This window comes from Megalobrama amblycephala, unplaced genomic scaffold, assembly GCF_018812025.1.
Source record: "Megalobrama amblycephala isolate DHTTF-2021 unplaced genomic scaffold, ASM1881202v1 scaffold343, whole genome shotgun sequence".
NCBI lineage: Eukaryota > Metazoa > Chordata > Actinopteri > Cypriniformes > Xenocyprididae > Megalobrama > Megalobrama amblycephala.
In genome coordinates this window covers 280,340-300,357 of record NW_025953347.1, presented here as the reverse complement: position 1 = coordinate 300,357, position 20,018 = coordinate 280,340, and the positions used below count along the sequence as shown (strand labels likewise).

At 35.9% G+C, this 20,018-nt stretch overlaps 1 protein-coding gene across 1 annotated transcript; it reads left to right on the top strand.

Annotated features, from left to right (window-relative positions):
* Window positions 1-309: 309 nt before the first annotated feature.
* Window positions 310-19,149, top strand: LOC125261181. Its single transcript, XM_048179794.1, has 4 exons — window positions 310-454; window positions 5,119-5,445; window positions 15,610-15,723; window positions 17,970-19,149. Exons 1-4 carry the CDS (start codon window positions 406-408, stop codon window positions 18,122-18,124), a joined length of 645 nt encoding a protein of 214 aa, XP_048035751.1. The 5' UTR covers window positions 310-405; the 3' UTR covers window positions 18,125-19,149.
* The last annotated feature ends 869 nt before the right edge of the window (window positions 19,150-20,018 follow it).

The following is a 20,018-nucleotide window of genomic DNA, read 5'->3' as shown; positions in this document are numbered from 1 at the left end:
TAGTTTTGGACATTACAAATGTCTGTTCCATCAAATAGTGCCCTATTTAAAGGAATAAATATGAAGATTTTATTTGAGTATTATTTAAGCATAAGTGAGACAAATTATTTCAAATTCAGCTCTTTGTAGATCTTTTCATAATAAAGCAACTGCTAAAATCATCTTTAAAAGATCTGACATCACATTTTTTTCATAAACTTTTACACTTATGATGCACAAACACACAAACACAACATTGGGGGCGGGGTTTTGGAGAGAGGGTGTGGTTGGAGACGGGGGCGTGGTCTAATTCAGTCTGGAGGAAGTTAGTAAATAGTGAACACTGTCAGCAGCTTGTTCTCCACACATCTTTACTGCAGACACTCACAGGATTTCACACTGAAACTATTTCAGACCACTGAGTTGATGAAGAAAATGTTTCACACATTTATTTTTTGCTGTTGCTGTCTGGTTGGTAAGTCATTTATTGTCATAGTTATTCATAATAATGTAAAATTATATTTAACATTATTTCTCAAAACACATAAAGCCAGGTGCAAAAATAAGATGAACCATCTCCACATAAAAGTTTTTATTCTGACAATGACTGAAGGCATTTTCACTCCTGTGGATCATTTGTTCTGAAACAGGGATTAAAATTACAATGTTACAATTTTACAATGTTGCAGTTTCTTCTTGGTTCAGTTCACTTTCACATTATGGACCCAAATTTGTTCATTCAAGTCACATGTGAATGAACTGTCCTCTCATTGGTCAGCGTGCTGCTGTGTGTGTTCCAGGATTGGGCTCATATCGGTCATCCGTCAGGATGGACAGACAACAGATCATGGGTTTATTGTGGCTTTCTTTGCTGTTATTACTTCAAGGGTTCGTTGGTATTCTTGTGTGTTTTGAACAGTTGTTCTGAAATATCTTTGACCAAATTTCAGTTAGTCATTTCTCTTTATCTTTGCTCCAGATGAACCCATTCATTTTGAGAAGCATTAGCGAAACAAACACTGTGTGTGTAATTACCCATCATTCATTGCCTGATTCATTGGTCTGTTATTTTGGATTGTTTTCTCAACACAAGCGAATCGCTCCAGAGTTTGTTTAAGAGGACGGAGATCACAGGCCAAGACTAGATGATCTCAGAGTGATGGTTTTAGTGAGGATCTGAGCGTGATTTCAGTGTTCATATGTGCCTAAATGAACTGAAGTCAGCTTCTGGTCGCTGGTTATGATTATATATATATATATATATATATATATATATATATATATATGTCCTCAGAGATCAGTGAAACATCAATAATCATCACCATTTAAAGGTGTTTATTGGCATAGTTAAATAACAAGAGTTCAGTACATGGAAATGACATACAGTGAGTCTCAAACTCCATTGTTTCCTCCTTCTTATATAAATCTCATTTGTTTAAAGGGGCTGCAGCCTGAATCGGTGCTTAGTTAATAATGCCCCAAAATAGGCAGTTAAAAAAATTAATTTAAAAAAATCTATGGGGTATTTTGAGCTGAAACTTCACAGACACATTCAGGGGACACCTTAGACTTATATTACATCTTGTAAAAACTGGTTCTAGGGCACCTTTAATCAGCTTTTCTTCTCACAACTTTTGCTATAACAAATGTGCTTCAGAAACACAGTTACAGCAGCTAGAAACACATTAAAGTTAAGAGGGCAAGAGCAACTAAAGCAAGAAATTAAAAAATCTCTTCCTCTGCACCAAAAACAGATTCATATTATGGTTTAATTATGCTACAAACACACACAAATCACACACTTTCATTGTGACCAAAAAAATTCATATTAAGTATGAACGTGTGACTGAAGCATAGCAGATCACACATCCACATTATGAGCAATCTGGGACAGAGCATGTCTAATTTTATACCACATCAAAAGTAAAATCATGGCAGTTTGCTTAGTCATTTAGAAGAGCAACAGAACATTTGTATATTCAGAGAGAAATAATAAAAAACATATACAGTTTAGTTATCTCATTGTAACAGTTTTGTGTTTGCTGTCTGATATCAACACCACATGATAAACACAAAGGCTCAGCCCAGAGAAAAAACTGTATCACTACTGAGAAACTGAACTACAGCCTCAACAATCTACTCACATGTTCACTCACAGAAACACAGAGACAGAAATATAATTTTTCCTACATAACTTCACTACAGTCCACAACACTCTCTGATAATCTTTATAAAAACATATTTCAAACCCCAGAGCTGTTGGAGGAATATTTAAAAAAAAAAAAAAAAAAAAAAAAAAAAATTCTGGCTGTGCTTTTGTCTTCTGGTTAGTTGCAAAATGTATTTATTTATTTATTTTATTTATTTATTTATGGTATGTTAGTACAGATCTATAGCACACTATTTAAATCAGTCAGAAGAATGTGATCTTGATATAAAGTGTATTCAGATCCTGGTTTGAGATTTCACAACACTTACAGATTTAGTGCATTTGTTTAATCATTATTCATCAATTATTTGTATTTCTCTGATTGTCCTGTTACACTAGAATACCAAACAAAGCAGCTCAGGGACGGATTATGGGTTGTGTGGGCCCCTGGGCAAAACGTTCGCGAGCCCCCCCCCCCTTAAAAAAAAAAAAAAAAAAAAAAAAAAAACGCCAGCATTGTCTGGGATAGCTAGTTGTTACGTCATCATGCCACTTGTGGGTCCAAACTAGTGCGGCGTACGCGTGCCGTGTTGTAAAAGCAGAATGATGTTGACAAAACTATCTTTTGCCGCTTTTTACCTCGGAAAAAGTGAAAAGAAGGTGGCTTAAGTTGATACAGTATCCGACCATACACCGGCAGCGCTTTCTCTCTCTTCTCTCCGACAGCGCGTTTACGCACACCGCAGTTGTACAGAGCCACGCCTCCTGTCACTCACTCAGAGCAGCGGCAGGCCTCGAGACTCTCTCTCGGTCCAGTGGAAGGGTTTTTGTTATATAACAATGACAACTTTAGCACATTTATCAGCTATACATTCATTCAGTGTTTCCCATTAATGACCCTGTACTGCCGCCACCGTTTCATAATGAACTGAACATTTAAAACATACTACGTTTTACAACGAGCTAAAATCGAAACCGTGATATGGCTTTGTGCCTATATAAAACAGCAAAAGACAGCGATTAATTATATATACACTCTGTCTGTGCTGCGTGTTTTAAAGAGAAGTGCGCACATCTGCGCACGCGATCAGCTGGTGATCTGGTGATCAAAATAAAAGCTCAAGGATTTATCTTTTAAAAAGAAATCGTACAAAAGTATTGTAAAAAAGATGTTTGAACCCTTTTTAATGTCCAGGTACAAGTCAATGCTGTTTCTTTGTTCAATTTGCACACTGTACATGGGTTGAAGCTCTTAATTTTGAGTTTCCAGAGAGCACCAGATTGATGCATTTAACCTTAAAATTTTCAAAATTTTCTTCCGGGGGGGTATGCCCCCGGACCCCCCTAGAGCTGGTACATCCAACAAAGTTTTACAAATTACAGTGTCAAATAATGTACATTTTCTGAACAAGAATACGTCAACAAAAGCTCCTTTCATGTCAGTAAAGCTGTTAATAGAAAATTAAATTGTCTTTGGACAAATATAGATTAGGTCTAAGCCCCGAATGTTTACAATGTCTGGCTCCGCCCCTGATCATCCCATTTCTATTCAGCAGCCTGGTTATTACCATGGGAAAAGATAGGTCTCTCCCCATGATTTACGCATTGCAAGGAGTCCAATGTGAAAAAAACTGTTATTAACACCAACTTTCTCAAATTAATTCAAATATTTATTATTTGTAGTGTCATTATTGATGTCACGTACATTCACATCAGAAGAGACCAGAGCGACGAAAGTCATTATTTCTCGGCGAATTGGCCGAACAAAGCAAATTCACTGGCAGCGAAGCGAATTGGGCGGGCCAGAGGGAAAAAGAGAAGTTAATAGTCAGTTAACCTTATGTAATGAGTTATGACGCGGTTCGGTGAAAACCAATTCTAATATATAGATTTACCAACGCCCCACGGTAACAGGCTAAATCAAACATTCCAATGAGCAAACAAAGTGAATAAAGCAAATTCAACAACGAAGCTTCTTCAACGACCTTGGCGACGTGTTCGCTTTGGTCTCTCCTGGTGTCAACGTACAGTGAGAGCCATGTTGGGGCACGGTTAGTGATCACACTACATGTGTACTGTGTCCAGCTGAACCATACCAGAATCCACCTGTGTACCATATCCCCGTACAGAATGGAGTGATCAGGGGTGTAGTGGTAAAATAAGAATTCTGTGATCACATTTTGTGCATAAACTATACTATGATGTGCATTTAGATCAATTGAGAAGTGGGTAAACTCTAATTCTGAAATTTCAGAGGTGGGTAAACCGTGTTTACTTGCGTTTAGCCTCCACTACAGCCCTGGGAGTGATTACACTGGTCAAACTCTTACACTGCTACACTGGTCTGGGGCCACTCAGCGGGCAGGTTAACCGCCTCCATCCCACCATGCTACCGCTCCCTAGTCAGAGGGCCTTCTGTAAGGCTGTTAACACGCCCCCCTCCCCTCCCTCCCCTCCCCTCCCCTCCCCCAGAAGCCAGGGGCCCCATGGTAGGGGCCCTTGTAATCAGATGGCCCTCTAAAGGTACACTACACCCTCCTCCCTAGCCTAGGGCCTCCTAGTAGAGCCCTCATAATCAGAGGGCCCTCTAAAAGCCCCCAAAGCCCCCATCCTCCCTATGGGCCCCTGGTAGCCAGAAGCCAGGACCATAATAGGAGGGCCTAAGAGGGCCTTCTAAAAGTAGGCTCCCATGCACCCATTTCCCTTTAAAGTTCCTATAGCAGGGCCGGGGGCCCCCTGAAAGCAGTAAAATGTTATTTTAGCTCTAATGAACTTCAGTTCCACCGTCAATAAATAAAAAAGGAAAAGGAAACTGACACTGATCTATTTACTGTCATAACTCTATTTTCATACATTTCTATGTTTTGCAGTTTCTGTCTTTCTACTTTTCCAAAGTTTGTAATCATTTCAAAACGACGGCAAACTTCAGTTAAAGCTTCATTAAACTTAACTTTAATATGTGTGACTGAGAGACTGTTTGTGTTCTTCAGGAGTGTTTGCTGATGAACTGAAGTCAGTGTCAGTGATGGAGGGAGATTCAGTCACTCTACAGACTAATGTTACTGAAATACAGAAAGGTGATCGGATAAAGTGGAAATTCGTAACTAACAGGATTCTAATAGCTAAAATCTTTGCATTGACCATCGACATCCCTGTTAATCTTACTGAGAGATTCAGAGACAGACTGAAGCTGGACATTAAAACTGGATCTCTGACCATCACAAACATCAGAACTGAACATGCTGGAGAATATGAAGCTGAGATCAGCATCAGCAGGAGCTCATCGTATAGACACAGATTCACTGTTACTGTCTATGGTGAGTACACAACTACAGATCACTCTATTATATTACACTACAGATTTTGCATATTTATTGACAATTCTTCTTTATTCTGCCAAATTGAAAAAAAAAAATAGTTTTTAAAAAATTAATTTTTTCAACCTTTATCATGTCAAATGCCTGACAATGAAACAGGCCTCTTATTTCTGGTGTAATTCCTCTGAAAATTCACACTACTTTTTCATTCTGTTATAATTTTTATCTCAAACTCATAAAGCTCACTCTAAATGAATGTCATTCAAACATGCTGAAGTGCCTAAACCATCTCCACACAAGAGTTTTTACACACTGAATCATCTCCTCCATTGGAAATGCTTCTGGTCACTCTGGAACAGAGGTGGGTAATCCAGGGGTCAAAGAGTAAAAGTCCTGCCATATTTTTATTCCACCCACTGAAGCATTAATGAGATAATTAAGTGATAAATTGAGTGATGATTGAGCATTATTGAAGACACCTGATGATAACAAGCAGAATCACCAAAGGAGAAAATCACAATTTTTAAGTTACCATCATCGAGGTCAGGGTTTGTTTTAGTTGAGCTCTTGACCCTTGACTTTTTAGTATTAGATTTTGTTTGGGCAGTTTTAACTTCATTAAAACCAACCAAACAAGCAAAGTTAAAAGATGATCAGGTGTTGGTTATGTTTTCGCATAATCATTATTTGATCTGAATCACTGAGCTCATTTAGAGCCCAATCTCTGAGTTAGATTTACATTATTGATTACAGCAGCACTGTGATTCTACAGCACAAGATCAGCTTTATCAATACAGGTTTTCTTTTAGGCACACACAGACATCAAGAATCAGCCTGTGAATCTCAACGACGGTGACAAGCAACATATTCTGATCAACAGATCAACTCTGAACATTAGAAAACAAGCTACTAAAAAGTCACAGAAAAACAGCAACATTTTAATAGTGAGAATAAATGAAATTACTAAGACAATTCAGCTCATAATTTATTCATACAGCAATGCATGATGGGAGCCATGGATGAATTTTGATTGGTGGCTCCCAGAATGCACTGCAACATGCTTTATGATGGCCACCACTGTTGAGATTCACAGGATGATTCTTGGTGTCTGTGTGTTTTAATGAGCGCTTTTTTACTAAAAAATCAAAACTCTAAAAGTAAATCTGTATTGATAAAGCTGATCTTGTGCTGCAGAATCACAGTGCTGCTGTAATCAATAATGTAAATCCAACTCAGAGATTGAGCTCTAAATGAGTTCAGTTAAAACTGCCCAAGCAAAACCTAATATTAAAAAGTCAAGGGTCAAGAGCTCAATTAAAACAAACCCTGACCTCGATGATGGTAACTTAAAAATTGTGATTTTCTCCTTTGGTGATTCTGCTTGTTATCATCAGGTGTCTTCAATAATGCTCAATCATCACTCAATTAATCACTTATTTATCTCATTAATGCTTCAGTGGGTGGAATAAAAATATGGCAGGACTTTTACTCTTTGACCCCTGGATTACCCACCTCTGCTCTGGAATATAGGTGCGTTCACGCGGCCTCGTAATTCCTGTAGTTACGGATTTCTAGCTTGTAAAAAGCGTTCACGTCCTCGTAGAGATCGTAATTACAGCTTGTAAGCTGGGAGTTTTCTGAAAGCTCCCACATGTACGTGGGCCGCTGTACCACCTGACCACTGTAGATTCATTTAAGCGTTGATAGTGGTGCCATGGAAATGCAAAAATCCCAGTCCAAGGACCAAAAGGTCGTGAACAGCTCCGAATATAACGTCACGTGTTGTTATCTCAAGATTCCGGTTAATACAAGGTGACGTGAATGCAGCATTAATCAAAGAATCAAGCTCTTCTCACATTCAACTGCTTTTATTTCCAGCAAATTTCTTACCATCCCTTACGAAAAACTAGTATACGTCAAGTTCATTTGATCAAGTATACTAAAGTAATGTTCAAGTATAATATCAATGTACTAGTAGTAAACTTGTAAGTGTACTATTTTAATACCGCTTGGGACTAAATTGGCCCAATTGAAGTATACGTTTAAGTGTACTATAAGTGTAACAGTAGTAAACTTTAACTAGTTCACATTTGTACTGCATCTGTACTAAAAGTGAACTTATACTAGTATACTAGTAGTTTACTATTTTAATACTAGTAGTAGCTACATTTTTAGTATATGAAAGTACACTTTGAAATATACTCTCAGTAAACTGCTAGTTTAGTGCAAGTATACTTTTAAGTTTTCTTTAAGTGAACATGACATCACACTTATAGTTTACTTTTTATATATTATTTTTGCACTTTAAGCATACTTCTATGTTCCTACACAGCAAAAACTGCAGTGTTAAATTAACTCTCCAGGGAGTACATGTGAGACCATACTCAAGAGTGTTAAAGTGTTAAAATACGAGTGTTAAATGAACACTGAAGCGGTGTTAAAGTTAATGAGTTAATTAAGTGATTAATTGAGTGATGATTGACCATTATTGAAGACACCTGATGATAACAAGCAGAATCACCAAAGGAGAAAATCACAATTTTTAAGCCACCATCGTGGAGATGAGGGTTTGCTTTAGTTGGGCTCTTGACCCTTGACATTTTAAAATAAAATTTTGTTTGGGCTGTTTTAACTGAGTTATAACATCCAGACAAACAAGTGGAAAAAATGGTCAGGTGGTGTTGGTTATGTTTTCACATAATCATTATTTGATCTGAATCACTGAACTCATTCAGAGTCCAATCTCTGAGTTAGATTTACATTATTGATTACAGCAGAACTGTGATTCTACAGCACAAGATCAGCTTTATCAATATAATCTGAAGGATTTCACAAACAGTTGTTCTGAGCAAAAAAAATCTTTCTCTTAGGCACACACAGACATCAAGAATCAGCCTGTGAATCTCAAGGACGGTGACAAGCAACATATTCTGATCAACAGATCAACTCTGAACATTAGAAAACAAGCTACTAAAAAGTCACATAAACGGAACAAAATACAATATGAGAAGAAAGAAAATTACTGAGACAATTCAGCTCATAATTTATTCATGCAGCAATGCATGATGGGAGCCATGGATGAATTTTGATTGGTGGCACCCAGAATGCACTGCAACATGCTTTATTATTCTCACCATTGTTGAGATTCACAGGCTGATTCTTGATGTCTGTGTGTGCCTAAGAGAAAGATTTTTTTTGCTCAGAACAACTGTTTGTGAAATCCTTCAGATTATATTGATAAAGCTGATCTTGTGCTGTAGAATCACAGTTCTGCTGTAATCAATAATGTAAATCTAACTCAGAGATTGGACTCTGAATGAGTTCAGTGATTCAGATCAAATAATGATTATGTGAAAACATAACCAACACCACCTGACCATTTTTTCCACTTGTTTGTCTGGATGTTATAACTCAGTTAAAACAGCCCAAACAAAATTTTATTTTAAAATGTCAAGGGTCAAGAGCCCAACTAAAGCAAACCCTCATCTCCACGATGGTGGCTTAAAAAATGTGATTTTCTCCTTTGGTGATTCTGCTTGTTATCATCAGGTGTCTTCAATAATGCTCAATCATCACTCAATTAATCACTTAATTATCTCATTAACTTTAACACTCTTGAGTATGGTCTATGGTATGGAGTTAATTTAACACTGCAGTTTTTGCTGTGTAGGAACATAGAAGTATGCTTAAAATACAAAAATAATATATAAAAAGTAAACTATAAGTGTGATGTCATGTTCACTTACAGAAAACTTAAAAGTATACTTGCACTAAACTAGCAGTTTACTGAGAGTATATTTCAAAGTGTACTTTCGTATACTAAAAATGTAGCTACTACTAGTATTAAAATAGTAAACTACTAGTATACTAGTATAAGTTCACTTTTAGTACAGATGCAGTACAAATGTGAACTAGTTAAAGTTTACTACTGTTACACTTATAGTACACTTAAATGTATACTTCAATTGGGCCAATTTAGTCCCAAGCGGTATTAAAATAGTACACTTACAAGTTTACTACTAGTACATTGATATTATACTTACTACATAAAGTATACTTGAACATTACTTTAGTATACTTGATCAAATTAACTTGAAGTATACTAGTTTTTCGTAAGGGATGTGTAAATATCTGTATTATCATAAACAGTGAACTAATCTGACAGACATGAGATGAGCAGAAATGAATAATGAGTCTCTGAACAGAGCGGGAGTCGATATCAAAACTATCAGTCAGTATCTTGTGTCCATCAGCTGCTTGAACTGCTGCAGTGAATCTCATCTTCATGAACTGAGACAGATCTGACAGTTCTTGCTGTGAGAGGAATATAACTCATTTGACACGACCAGTCAGATGAAGAGCTCCAGGGTTTGAAATCTAAGATTTAAAGTCGCTCTTTGATTTGTAACGAAGGAAAAGTGAAGTTAGTTGTGAGAAAAGATGGTGCAGCACATGTCTTTAAACTTTAAATGAGTGTGAAAGGAATATTTAGTTCCCATCTTCACCTGATCTGCTGAGATTTAATGAAGAAGCTGAAGACAAACATCTTCCAGAAGCTCTTGAGACTCAGTGGCTGTTCTTGTGTGTCTGTTCCCCTTATTGAGCTCAGGATCTAGTCAATACAATCCCAGAAAACCTGTATGACCTCACAGTCAATCAGATCAATAATGTGCTAATCTCACTACAAACTCACTAGACAGAATGTATTCATTTAGCTGCAGGTTTCATGTCATGTGAAGTTGGGCAAGTGTAACGGAGACAAGCTATAAGATCTGAGTGTGTAAACCTCACTGCCCTGACCTCAAGAGACACACATGTGACTGATGCTAGACATTTACTGTCCTTGTTAGCAAGAATGTTTAATTTTGTGATGTTTTTACTGTATTTTTACTGTATTGTTTCTATAGGCTCAATCTACAGAAGGCTTCATCTTCAGATATATAATGTGAATGTATAGTTTCATTTGTTGGGTAGAGAACATGTGCATGAAAATGTGTTTCATCACTGGACGTTTGTGGTTAATGTGAGTTTGTGTTTGCATGTTTTGAGCCACGAATAGTGTGAATAGTGTGTGGGTGAAAGGATGTCCATAGTTTAACTTCCTCTTTACGAGAAACAGCTTTACTATGAAATAAAGTACAGAAGTAGTGAATGCTTGACAAGAAAAAATATTAATATACTGTATATCATATTATGTGTATGTGAAAAATAATATTGATTCTCAGCTGCATATGAATCTCTTTATATATCCATGATTTGCATATTAATACTGTGACCTTCAGATCAGCACGTTTCATCCATTTTGGGGAGTTTCAAACTAAAAGTATTAATATTTTCTTTTAGTGTAACGTTTTTTAAACAGTGACTCTTTTCCAGTAACAGTCTTTGTTGCAAACACTAGCAGTGAGGCAAGATCAGACCTCAACCGCCCTCGTGTCATGTGACTGATGCTCAGCATTAACACGCCTTTCAGCAAACAGTGAAAAACACGTTTATCATACACTATTAAAAGCCTCCACAGACTTTACTACTTTTGCATTGTCCTTAATGGAAAGAGATGCTTTTTGCAAAATAGTAAAATTACAGTTTTTTTAAGGCTGCTGTCCAGATTAGGATGAATCTTTGAGTCAGTGACTGATACAGTATAGTGACCAACAGAGGTGGAGATTCCAGGGGTCAGAAAGTAAAAGTCCTGCCATATTTTTATTCCACCCACTGAAGCATTAATGAGATAAATAAGTGATTAATTGAGTGATGATTGAGCATTATTGAAGACACCTGATGATAACAAGCAGAATCACCAAAGGAGAAAATCACAATTTTTAAGTTACCATCATCGAGGTCAGGGTTTGTTTTAGTTGAGCTCTTGATCCTTGACTTTTTAATGTTAGATTTTGTTTGGGCAGTTTTAACTGCATTATGTTTTTACATAAACATTATTTGATCTGAATCACTGAACTCATTTAGAGCCCAATCTCTGAGTTAGATTTACATTATTGATTACAGCAGCACTGTGATTCTACAGCACAAGATCAGCTTTTACAATACTTTTTTTTTTTTTTAAGAGTTCTGATTTAAAAAAAAAAAACAGAGCTCATTTAAACACACAGACATCAAGAATCATCCTGTGAATCTCAACAGTGGTGGCCATCATAAAGCATGTTGCAGTGCATTCTGGGAGCCACCAATCAAAATTCATCCATGGCTCCCATCATGCATTGCTGCATGAATAAATTATGAGCTTAATTGTCTTAGTAATTTCATTTATTCTCACTATTAAAATTTTGCTGTTTTTCTGTGACTTTTTAGTAGCTTGTTTTCTAATGTTCAGAGTTGATCTGTTGATCAGAATATGTTGCTTGTCACCGTTGTTGAGATTCACAGGCTGATACTTGATGTTTGTGTGTGCCTAAAAGAATTTTTTTTTTTTTTTTTGTGATAAGGACAACTTTTTTTAAAAAGAAAAAAATTCTGTGTTGTATAAGCTGATTTTCTGCAGAATCACAGTGCTGCTGTAATCAATAATGTAAATCTAACTCAGAGATTGGGCTCTAAATGAGTTCAGTGACTCAGATCAAATAATGATTTTGTGAAAACATAACCAACACCTGATCATCTTTTAACTTTGCTTGTTTGGTTGGGTTTTAATGCAGTTAAAACTGCCCAAACAAAATCTAATACTAAAAAGTCAAGGGTCAAGAGCTCAACTAAAACAAACCCTGACCTCGATGATGGTAACTTAAAAATTGTGATTTTCTCCTTTGGTGATTCTGCTTGTTATCATCAGGTGTCTTCAATAATGCTCAATCATCACTCAATTAATCACTTATTTATCTCATTAATGCTTCAGTGGGTGGAATAAAAATATGGCAGGACTTTTACTTTCTGACCCCTGGAATCTCCACCTCTGGTGACCAAAAGTGAGGAGATGTTTGCAAAATATATTTGCTTTTAATTACACTTTAGATTCGATTAAACAATGAAAATATGAGTATGTTAATGTAAGACTGGTTTTCCTGCTAAGACAGAACATGAGATCAAACACCCTGAAATAAAACTCTGAAAAAGAGAGATGGTCCTCACTGCAGGACACAAAATCAAACTCCTCCCACTTTACATATCCCTAAATCTACCCGACTCCACCCCCTGGATCTCCAGTGTTCTGCAGTGAGGAGCTCCTGGAGAAAGGTCAAAAAGAGCACAGGACACAGCTTTGTCCAGTCTTCTCTCCTCTTATCTACAGTAGTTGTCTAATACACTGGGATTGTGTATTACAACAATTATTGGCTCTTTGATGAATGTAACTTTGGACAGAAGCATCTGCTGAATGCATAAATGTAATATAAAAATAGTGATGTTGAAACAAATCTTTGCTTACCAATGCTCTCCTCTGAACTGGATCAGAAAAGGTGCATTAGATTAATCTGGTGTATTTGGGGCCATCTGGTGGCGAAAACCATAAATATTCTTTAAAGGGAAGAATGAAAATTCTGTCATTTACTCACCCTCAAGTTGTTCAAAATCTGTATAATTTTCTTTGTTCTGTTGAACACAAAGGAAGATATTTTGAAGGCAGTTTGTAACCAGGCTGCTTTGGGGCATCACTTCCATATAGTAAAAAAAAAAATACTATGGAAGTCAATGGTGCCCCAGAACTGTTCACTTTAACACATTCTTCAAAATATCTTCCTTTGTGTTCAACAGAACAAAGAAAATTATACAGATTTTGAACAAATTGAGATTGAGTAAATGATGACAGAATTTTCATTTTTGGGTGAACTATCCCTTTAATGTATAATTTTATTATTCCATTTTACATTTCTTTGTTAATTATGCATTCATTTTTTAAACTGATTTATGCGATGTTGCTTTTCTATTTTGTTTCATAACTGTATGCGGCAACTAAATGCTGCAAATAAAAAGGTAAATATATCTGGCATAAATATTAATGATGGAATGAACTTTTTTTTTAAGAAAATCAATATTTGCATATGGTAGTAAATGTATCTCTCCCACATTGTCTGGACTATAGTGCTAATATTGTCCTGCGCAATATTAGATGGCTGGACATAAAAGAGCTGTGTTATCCAAATATTTAAACATGTATGAAAAGTCACTTCCAGAACCTGAACCTGAACCCACGTCTGTAAAGCATTTCATGAAGTTGAATTCTCAAAAACAAATGATGAATTTTAGGATAGATTATTGTAAATGAAAATCATATTTAGGTCACGACTTTAAGTCTAAATCTGCTCAATAAGTGTAAGCTGTGGTGTTTGTCCATATGAACATCTCAATGGTGATTTTAAGTAAAAAACAAACACAACATTAAAATAACAGATTATTGCACTTGCATTCTTCACCGCCATTTCAAATGATATCAAATTAGTATGCAGAGGTGGACATTCCAGGGGTCAGAAAGTAAAAGTCCTGCCATATTTTTATCTCATCCACTGAAGCATTAATGAGATAAATAAGTGATTAATTGAGTGATGATTGAGCATTATTGAAGACACCTGATGATAACAAGCAGAATCACCAAAGGAGAAAATCACTATTTTAAAGTTACCATCATCGAGGTCAGGGTTTGTTTTAGTTGAGCTCTTGACCCTTGCCTTTTTAGTATTAGATTTTGTTTGGGCAATTTTAACTGCATTAAAACTAACCAGACAAGCAAAGTTAAAAAATGATCAGGTGTTGTTGGTTATGTTTTCTCAAAATCATTATTTGATCTGAATCACTGAATTCATTTAGAGCTCAATCTCTGAGTTAGATTTACATTATTGGTTACAGCAGCACTGTGATTCTGCAGAAGATCAGCTTATACAATACAGAATTTATTTTTTTTAAAAGAAGTTGTCCTTATCACACAAAAAAAAAAAATTTTAGGCACACACAGACATCAAGTATCAGCCTGTGAATCTCAACAACGGTGACAAGCAACATATTCTGATCAACAGATCAACTCTGAACATTAGAAAACAAGCTACTAAAAAGTCACAGAAAAACAGCAAAATTTTAATAGTGAGAATAAATGAAATTACTAAGACAATTTAGCTCATAATTTATTCATACAGCAATGCATGATGGGAGCCATGGATGAATTTTGATTGGTGGCTCCCAGAATGCACTTGCAACATGCTTTATGATGGCCACCACTGTTGAGATTCACAGGATGATTCTTGATGTCTGTGTTTAAATGAGAGCTTTTTTAAAAAAAATCAGAACTCTTAAAAAAAAAATGTATTGATAAAGCTGATCTTGTGCTGTAGAATCACAGTGCTGCTGTAATCAATAATGTAAATCAAACTCAGAGATTGGGCTCTAAATGAGTTCAGTGATTCAGATCAAATAATGTTTATGTAAAAACATAACCAACACCTGATTGTCTGTTTGGTTTTAATGCAGTTAAAACTGCCCAAACAAAATCTAATACTAAAAAGTCAAGGGTCAAGAGCTCAACTAAAACAAACCCTGACCTCGATGATGGTAACTTAAAAATTGTGATTTTCTCCTTTGGTGATTCTGCTTTTTATCATCAGGTGTCTTCAATAATGCTCAATCATCACTCAATTTATCACTTAATTATCTCATTAATGCTTCAGTGGATGAGATAAAAATATGGCAGGACTTTTACTTTCTGACCCCTGGAATGTCCACCTCTGTTAGTATGTCTGCATAGCGTTCATTTTAAAATATTATGCATTTAACAATGTGATGTTTTTTATCAGTTCAGCAACTCCAGTACTTGATTTGTGTTCTTCATCCACTGCTGGCTTTAGGACGGTCAAAAACAACTTATATACATACAGCTCCATTAAGCTTGAATTGAGGACACAGCCATTCTTCACATTCTTCCAGCGCTTGGAAACACTGAATCAATTGGTTCAATAGATTCAAAGTTTCAAACTGCTAATTGATTCTCCATAACAAAACTTTTCAAAATTTATAACTGACCTCTTAAAAAGACAAGCCCAAAGTCACCTGTAATAAGTAGACTATAGGCTATGTGAGTGAATAAATGTCTTTCCACACACTCAGTGTCCCATTGTGAAATCCCAAAATACACTTTAACATTTAGACAATGTCTCCAAGAAGATCAACTGTCAGCATTGAATGACTGTTACTGACATTGCATTAAACATTTTTTCTCATGTTTTTCAGCTGCTCCAACTACAACTATTCGAACTACAACTCTTCCTGTCACCAGCCTAGACTCAACATCATTTTCATCATCATCATCATCATCATCATCATCATCATCAGGATTGTCAAAAGGTGAACATGTTACCATCACTGACCTCTGTCAGACATGTGCAGGTCTCTCAGTTGTGATAATCCAGCGTTAGCGTCAGTTCTGGCAGGTCACGTCAGTCAAGCTCGCATCAGCTGACTCCCAGGTGACTCACATCTACCTATAGGAATACGACGCCTATCACAGCATCTATATATAAGCTCCTCAGTATTATCAGCAGCTATTGCATTCTCAGGAGCAAATTACCCTCCTCCATCCCCAGCTCCTCCTCTCTTCAGTCAGGATTAGCTTTATTATTCTCCTGAATCAGACTAATTCTTAAAATATGTGTATGTTAAATTATTGACATTAATGATATCTGCATATGTTTTGTTCTGTTTACTCTAGGGGGTTTATTGCTGCTCTCCCTGTTCTTATCAATGCTAGTCTGCATGAATGCGCAGGGAGTTCTTGCCCAGAACAGAACCATACCCCAATACAAACTCTATGCATTATCAATCATATTTGACGATAGTGGTCCTGACAGAAGTGGCTTTTTTTTTTTTTTTTTGCTGATTTAAAGGTGCAATGTGTAAATTTTAGGAGGATCTATTGACAGAAATGTAATATAATTTGTGTATAAAGACCTTACAAAATGAACGTTATGTTTTTATAACCTTAGAATTAGTCATTTCTATCTCATACACTGCGGGTCCCCTAACATGTTAAGTCGCCATTTTGAGCAGCCATGTTTCTACAGTAGCCCTAAACGGACAAACTGCTCTAAAGAGCGCATTTGCTCGTCTAGCTTCTCTCTGCGGTCTCAGACAACGACATCTTTGTCCTGTGTTGGCCACCGTAGCTTCTCTAGCTTCTCTTCCCCGAAGGAGCTGTAGCCTCTATCGTATCTGTTAATTTTCTTCTTCTTCTCCTTGGTATTATTATTATTCCTCCCAAATGGGAGTCTATGGCAGCCCTATCAATGGAACATGAGAAGATGAGAAAATTTGGCACAATTGTAGAGATGGTCATGAATAGTAATTGGACCAATTTTGGTGTCTCTAGAACCAACTCTATAGCGCCACCACCAGTATTCTAACCCACTAAACAAAGCTATGTCCAGAAGACGTCCTTTCAATGTCTTTGTCACAAAAGTCAGACGTTGAACAGACGTCCACTGAGGAGCCAGAATGAACGTTTTTAAGATGTCTTTTTTTTTTGACATCTTCGGCACGTCCAATATAGGCGTTCATTGAACCTCAGTTCATTGTACAGTCAGTTTCTTTAAATGTACCTGTCCACCATATTGAAGTAAAGGTAAAAAAGATAGATATTCGATATTCTGAGATATTCGTCTCTGAATGTGGCTTGCTTGAGTTTGTTGTCTTGTGTTAGCTAGCTGAGCATGCTAATTGGTTAATTGACCCTTCGTAAAGACCCGCCCCCTTTAGTTACTGTTGCTTTGTCTGACAAGCCGTGGCGCTGTCACGCCACACACAGTGATTAATGCATCACGGAGCAAAGAGGACACTGACAACACGTCGACAGACAAGACAAAGCAGGTTACTTATGATATTAAACAAAATCCCAGCTTTCAAACTGTGTAGTTTTTTAAGAAGTTCAAACAATAAAAACAGTTTTTGTGGCTCTTTAATGTGTCGTGACAGATTGCTGTAGCACCTCAGCTCAAGCGGCTCGTGAACCGATCATTTCTTCCTACTAGTTCATTTATAGCATCAAATAAACATGAATGAACATCAGAAGGAATGTTGTTTCAAACTCGGAAAGATGTCAGTACACACAATTTTTCAAGTTAAGTCCACCGAGGTTAATCTTCTAACTCCTGACTGCTTTGTCGGACAAAATGGTGGATTCGGCATTCTGATTGGTTAGATCGCTTGTCAATCAAACTCCCTGCAAAGGGTCAATTGAGAATGTTTCTTCTGTTCCAGACGTTAAGTCTTTCTGAGAATGATCTAATCTGAACTTATTCAAAATAATAACATGTGTTGCATTTCTGCAAAAATTCTAATTATCATTTTAGCTATGGAACTTCAGAATCTGTGTGAACACGTCTTCCCAAAGGCGCAACAAGATGAGTGAGAAGCACCTGACCCAGAGATTGTCAGTTTTTGCTCTTCTGTATCGCTGCTCGCAGCTTTATTTTACTCATGTCATTTTAAACAGATTTGAGTTTTTGCAGATATCTTTTGCCGATATCTGAGTTCCTGACAGAGACTGAAATCAGCTTGTTGAAAATCTCAATTCTGTTTTATCTTTGTTTTTTCAGAAGCACACACCCATTGTTGTGATTCTGCTGAAGCTGTGCTCCGATTGGTCGTCACTGCTCTGATGGGCGTGGCTGCTGCGGCTGCTGCTGTTCTTCTTGTCAATGATGTCAGATCTACGAGAGGAAAAAAGGAGGAAACAGAACTGATGTCATAAATATTGTGACATATATAAGAGTTTTATTTGTAAAGATGAAAATACGTGTGGTTTTATTGTTTAGTGATGCAAAAACTAACTTGTGTTTACCTATTCTCTCTTCAAAACTGGTGTATTGAGGCCATCTGGTGGCCAGAACAATTCAATGTATTCTTTAATGCAATCTATTTTACATTTCATTGTTAATTACAGTTTTCATTTTTTCTTAATTTGTTATTTTACCATTTCAATTTTGTGTCATAATTGTGCAGCAAGGCTACAAATACAAATGTAAAAATATTTGTCACATCAATAAATCACTGTAGAATTGAACTAAATATTACCTACCGAACTGATATAATCTATGAATCATATATGTGCCTATATTTTAATATGTCATAATAAGAATAAACTATGAATTCAGAATCAGATTGAATGACGGTTGAATAAAAACACATTTACAGCATTAGACAGTTATTAAAACAGTGTAAATTGTGAAAAATTTATGAAAATATGGAAAAAGATTTGAGATTTTGAGATCAAGTTTGAGATTGCTTGTTGTCTTTTATGATGGAATGAACTACAATCCCATGATGCAACATTTGCCATGATACATATAATTTTTCTACAAGAAAATCAATATTTTCATAGTATAATACAGTATAATATTATATTACAGTATAATAGTAGTAAATGTATCTGTCTCACACGTGTCCCACATTGTCCTGCAAAATCACATCTACATCCTGAAACAGAGCGATAACCAGCTGCTGTTCTTCTGAATAACAGAATCAGAGCAGAAAACACTGAATTTATCAGTTTAGCATGTTTTAGAAAGATATCATTTAATATACCTGTGAAATCTGAACTATTGTGTAGTTTTTTACTGTATCTGCTCAAGACTATTTTGGAAAGATTTAGATAGAATGATAGAAATGTGTGTTTGATGTGCTTTATGTAATTTTTTCTCTTTCTGACAACTGATGTAAATAATGTGATTATGTTATCTTGTGGCATTGAATAAAAAACAGATCAGATATCATAAATATTTTTAGATATTCATCAATATTTCATTTAATTTGCTGCAAATGCTTCAGAAACACAAATGAAAAAAAATATTTGTCATGCCAATAAAACACCATCAAATGTCAAATGAGAACTGAGCAGGACCAACTGATATACATCAATAAATCATAAGCCTATATTTTTAATTGAAGGTTGTATAACAATAAATATAAATTCAGATGGAATGATACTGATAAGTTGGTCTGATGGTTATGATGATGAATGAAGATGCTTTAAATGTACAACTATTATTACAATATAGCTCCATGAATTTTAATAATTGATTAAATAGAAATACACTAAACACAATTCAGTAAAACAAAGAAAACAAACAAACAAAAACATCAGCAACAGCATGCCACAGGAAATCTAAAGTCTTTTTTTATTATAACAGTTTTTCTCATGCAGAAGAATTAATATGATATTCAGTGTAAACAGTCATTTCTGTTCTGGGAGTTTTTGTCTTGTTCATTTTCATTCACATTCTCTCCTGCCTCCACGAATCACAACACAAACTCTACACTAAGCCTTATTAAGTAGTAAAATAAATAAATAAAATAATAAAAAGTGTGTGTAAAGACTGTGTATCTTTATGTAAATATGATGTATTTTGTTTCTTTCAATGCAGAAGAGAAATGACGAAACAATGTTTTCATCCTTCACTGACTGTGGATTTAATGGTCTTATAGGATTTGTTCACTTTCAAATTAAAATTTCCTGATAATTTACTCACCCCCATGTCATCCAAGATGTTCATGTCTTTCTTTCTTCAGTCGAAAAGAAATTAAGGTTTTTGATGAAAACATTCCAGGATTTTTCTCCTTATAGTGGACTTCAATGGAGCCCAAAC

Excerpts from the sequence above, each read along its gene's own strand:
- LOC125261181 (XM_048179794.1), top strand. The coding sequence starts at position 406 with ATGAAGAAAATGTTTCACACATTTATTTTTTGCTGTTGCTGTCTGGTT. Across the intron at positions 5,446-15,609 it reads ATTCACTGTTACTGTCTATG|CTGCTCCAACTACAACTATT; the intron begins GTGAGTACACAA and ends CATGTTTTTCAG. Across the intron at positions 15,724-17,969 it reads ATCATCAGGATTGTCAAAAG|AAGCACACACCCATTGTTGT; the intron begins GTGAACATGTTA and ends TTGTTTTTTCAG.